At 31.3% G+C, this 4,275-nt stretch overlaps 1 protein-coding gene across 2 annotated transcripts; it reads left to right on the forward strand.

Annotated features, from left to right (window-relative positions):
* Window positions 1-911: 911 nt before the first annotated feature.
* LOC104089166 (protein SELF-PRUNING-like) lies at window positions 912-3,873 on the forward strand. 2 transcript variants are annotated; one of them, XM_009594016.4, is made up of 4 exons: window positions 912-1,197; window positions 1,608-1,669; window positions 1,982-2,022; window positions 3,422-3,873. In XM_009594016.4, exons 1-4 carry the CDS (start codon window positions 1,000-1,002, stop codon window positions 3,637-3,639), a joined length of 519 nt encoding a protein of 172 aa, XP_009592311.1. In that variant the 5' UTR covers window positions 912-999; the 3' UTR covers window positions 3,640-3,873. The 2 variants fall into 2 exon arrangements, with proteins under 2 accessions (XP_009592311.1, XP_033510180.1); XM_033654289.2 differs by having other exon boundaries at window positions 1,982-2,001.
* The last annotated feature ends 402 nt before the right edge of the window (window positions 3,874-4,275 follow it).

Below are 4,275 nucleotides of genomic sequence, written 5' to 3' on the forward strand. Positions count from 1 at the left end.
AATCCTAGGATAACTAATCTCAGGATAATTAATTATGGGATAACTTGTTTTCCAACCAAACGACCCCTAAGGGTAGAATGAAAGAATTTTAAATTAAATTATTTTTAAATATATAAAAATAATTTAATTTTTACAACATACAAAAAAAGAGTGCCATATTAATTTAATCTAAGGATAGTGGATGCATTCGTAACCAACATTAACCAAAAGCATTTATTGATCCTATGTTGACACCATTTTATTTTGATACAATTCATAAACTTCAAGAATTTGAATACATTAGCTTATTCTCCCTTCAATTTTGAGGTTATGCTTGTTCTCTTTCTAATCACAACTTTAACATTTTCTTTCATCATCACTAATACATTCATTAAGTCAAATTAATACCTAAATTTGTATCCTATCAAATATTGTCACATAATATAAAACAGTACGAATATCTCATATTCCTAGTAGAAGTATATTTTATGAGTAAGACATTAAGTAGCTAACAATGATCGACTTCTCAATTTACATCATCAATACTAAAAATAAAAAACACTCCTAATAACAAGCGAATTACAACTCTGTCGGATACTCGTCTGAAACCCTAAATAGGCTACCGCAATGATTTCCGACGGGTATAATTTCGACAAATAAGGTCGAAAATTCTATCAGAAATAAGCGTGTTTTTAATAGTGTTTTAGTGCTGAAGAAATATTTGTTGTAATTTTTTCTAGGTGGGGTGGGCTGATTTGGGGGATGGGTTGTGTGTGTGTGTGTGTGTGGGGGGGGGGGGGGGGGTAGGACCTGAAACAGCAAAGAATTTTAATACTTTGGAGTTTCCTAAGGTCCCATGTTTTATACTTTCTTTTATTCTCCTTCACCATTATAGCTATAACTTAGTACATATATATATGGTGGCCCTCTAATCCAATGTAAAATGCAAACCATTCTTAAGATCTTTTGAAATTTCTCTCTTTTTTTCTTTATCTCTATCTCTGTCTAATTCTCTCTATTATGGCAAGAAGTTTGGAGCCTCTAATAGTTGGGAGAGTAGTAGGAGATGTTCTTGATTCATTTAGTCCTATAGTGAAAATGACAATTACTTATAACAACAAATTAGTGTGCAATGGTCATGAATTCTTTCCTTCTATTGTCACTTCTAGACCTAAGGTTGAAGTTCAAGGAGGAGATTTGAGAACTTTCTTCACACTGGTAATTTTTCTTGATTTTTTCCTTAATTCCAAGATCATCAAGTTCCATTTATTTCTTTACAAGTTATATTAATTTAACCCTTTATAATCACCAAAGGCTGGCGTGGGTTGCTAAGTAACCTTCCATCGTTAATCAGATGTTTCGGATTCGAGCTAGCCCTGGGATTACAATCGTTTTTCGTAGGAAGCGCTTTAACCCCCAAAATCCCGGATTAGTAAACCTCAAAACTCGTGCCAAATACTAGATGACAAACCAAAAGAGTTTTCAACCTGTTATAACATATGTTACTTGTTACAATTATTAGTTTTCCGGTCAATAGTATATTATGTAATTTTCTTTGAAGTGACTTGATTGTTATTTTTTCACATTATCAGTGCATAAAATTTATACTATTATTTTTTAATATGTAGGTCATGACAGACCCTGATGTTCCCGGCCCTAGTGATCCTTATCTACGAGAGCATCTCCACTGGTACATTCTCTATAATAGTTTCATTTGTTCTGAATTTTCTTGGCTGTTATATAGAAAATATATTATAACATAGCATGAAAATTAGTTCCATAAAAACTTAATTTTTATAGTGAATAATTGTTATATATTGATATTGTTATAGAGAGGTCTGTCTATATGCCCTAAACTCAATGAAAAAAAAATAGAAAATGAGAAAAAATATGTAAAATCTACAAATATGAGAAGATCATTTTTAGTTGAAACTATCCTTATATACTACTGAATATTTAGCTGGCAAATAAAATTGACAGTGTTTTACTGATTGTTTGACAGGATAGTAACTGACATTCCAGGTACCACTGATGCTACTTTTGGTAAGTTTTATTAGTTTCTTCTGCAAGATTACAAGCACATGTGAAGAAGATACAAGATGTTTTTCCATTACTCACTTATTTTGTCTTGCTAATAATTATATAGAACAATTGTAAGATCAACAGCGTTATATAATAGTGAATGTTGGACTTCTAAAGTCGAACATGTCCACATGATGAGCGTCACAAAAATGCAGATACGAGCTCGTTTGGATTGACTTAAAAAATGTGGTTTTTCAGCAAAAATAACTTTTAAGCCAAAAAACAATAAGTTAGGGTTGTCCACCTTTTTGCTTTTGGCTTAATTTAAGCATTTTAAAATTTATTTTAAGCAATTTTTGACTTAGCCAAACACCGAAAAAAGCTAAAAGAAACTTAAAAGCTGATTTGACCAGCTTAAAAGTAAATCCAAACACCCTCTAACTAAGCATTTGGACATAAAAAAAATATGTCATTTTTGAAAAAAGTAGTTCTTTTGAGTTAAGTCAAAAAAGAATATATAAAATTTGAAATTGTATTTAGACATGCATTTCACTTGAAAATTATTAGAGTTTTATGAGAAAAATGAACTTTTAGATGAAAAAGTGGTTTTTGGAAACTCATCTTCAAGAATTTTTCCAAAACTTCAGTCCAATCGTATAACCAAACATTATTTTGATAAAAACATCGAAAATAAAAATAAATCTATGGAGAAACGGGTCCCAAGATAAATGTGTCTAGTCATATAAGATTATTCAAAATTAAGAATTTATCACATTTGTAAAAGATGTAAGTAGCATATGTAAATGATAAAATGAGAAGTCCCTTGAGATGTTTTGATCATGTCCTACGTCGATCTTCAGAGGTACCATTCCGTATACGTGATTGGTAAGTAAAGGTATTAAAAAGAGACATAATGGACCTAAATTACGTGAAACGAAATTGTCTTGAAAAGTCTTCAAATTTTTGAAATCCATGTAGACGAATCGAAAAGTAGGGCACAATGAAATATGATCAAAGGTTTATAATGGTGATACAAGTTAGTTGGGATTACGTTTTAGTTATGCCAGTATATTTACTTTAATCTAATATTTTCTTGGAGTTTTTTAATCTTATTAGAAATTTACTTACCAAAAATTTAGAGAACTTGCTAGAACAATATAATTGATAATTCTTCATATATATTGTCTTCGAGCTGTAGAAACAGCTACTAATGTTTGCATTAGGATATGTTGTCTATATCACACTTATTGTGTGTTGCCCTCACCGGACCCTGCATGAACGTATGATGCCTTATGCACCGCGCCCCTTTTAATATTATTTATTAATTAATATTTCCTGCTAGAGTTATACCCCTTTGTTATTACTCATTCTTAGGTTGATGATTAACTTATAATATGCTTAATCTTTATACTAAAAATAGGAAGAGAATTGGTTAGCTATGAGATTCCAAGGCCAAATATTGGAATCCATAGGTTTGTATTTGTACTTTTCAAGCAAAGACGAAGACAATCAGTTAGCCCTCCTACTTCAAGGGATAACTTCAACACTAGAAATTTTGCCGAAGAAAATGATCTTAGCCAACCTGTTGCTGCTGTTTTCTTCAATGCACAGCGAGAAACCGCCGCGCGAAGACGCTAAAGATTGATGTTTTAGTTATTTTACTTCACAATTATCTGACTTCGCCCTCGAATTGAGCCATTAATAAGAAAAGAATAAGTGTTAAGGCAAAGAGATCAGAAAATCAATTCCAAATATGTATTTGTCTAGCCTTATTTTTTTCCTCTAATGCTCACTTTGAATTTAATATCAGTGGGTGTTCTCCTGTATTTCAAATATTATCAGAAAACTTTCGCATTATGCCGTTCTTTTCAATTTATGTATCTTATTTCTCTTATTAGTCTATTTTTAAAAAATCGTTTTCTTGAGACGAGAATCTATCGGAAACAACCTCTATTCCATCGGGGTAGGGGTAAGGTCTGCGTACATACTACCCTCCCCAGACCTCTCACCTATGAGATTTTACTGGGTTGTTGTTGTTGTTGTCGTTTATTTTTTTTAAAAAAAATATTATATTTGCTATTTAAAAACTTTTTCATTCTTATTTGACCTTTAATAACACTCCCTAAATGACTTTGACATTTTTAACTGCACACGATATTTTTGGTACGTTATGCTAATATTTAATTTAAGACTATAAAATTTTGTGTCTAGTCAAATAAAGACACATAAAATGAAACTGAAGAAGTACTATAACAAGCAAGCAAGTTGGGTGTT

The sequence above is a fragment of the Nicotiana tomentosiformis genome, chromosome 7, assembly GCF_000390325.3.
Source record: "Nicotiana tomentosiformis chromosome 7, ASM39032v3, whole genome shotgun sequence".
Taxonomy (NCBI): domain Eukaryota; kingdom Viridiplantae; phylum Streptophyta; class Magnoliopsida; order Solanales; family Solanaceae; genus Nicotiana; species Nicotiana tomentosiformis.

Excerpts from the sequence above, each read along its gene's own strand:
- LOC104089166 (XM_009594016.4), top strand. The coding sequence starts at position 1,000 with ATGGCAAGAAGTTTGGAGCCTCTAATAGTTGGGAGAGTAGTAGGAGAT. Across the intron at positions 1,198-1,607 it reads TGAGAACTTTCTTCACACTG|GTCATGACAGACCCTGATGT; the intron begins GTAATTTTTCTT and ends TTTAATATGTAG. Across the intron at positions 2,023-3,421 it reads TACCACTGATGCTACTTTTG|GAAGAGAATTGGTTAGCTAT; the intron begins GTAAGTTTTATT and ends TACTAAAAATAG.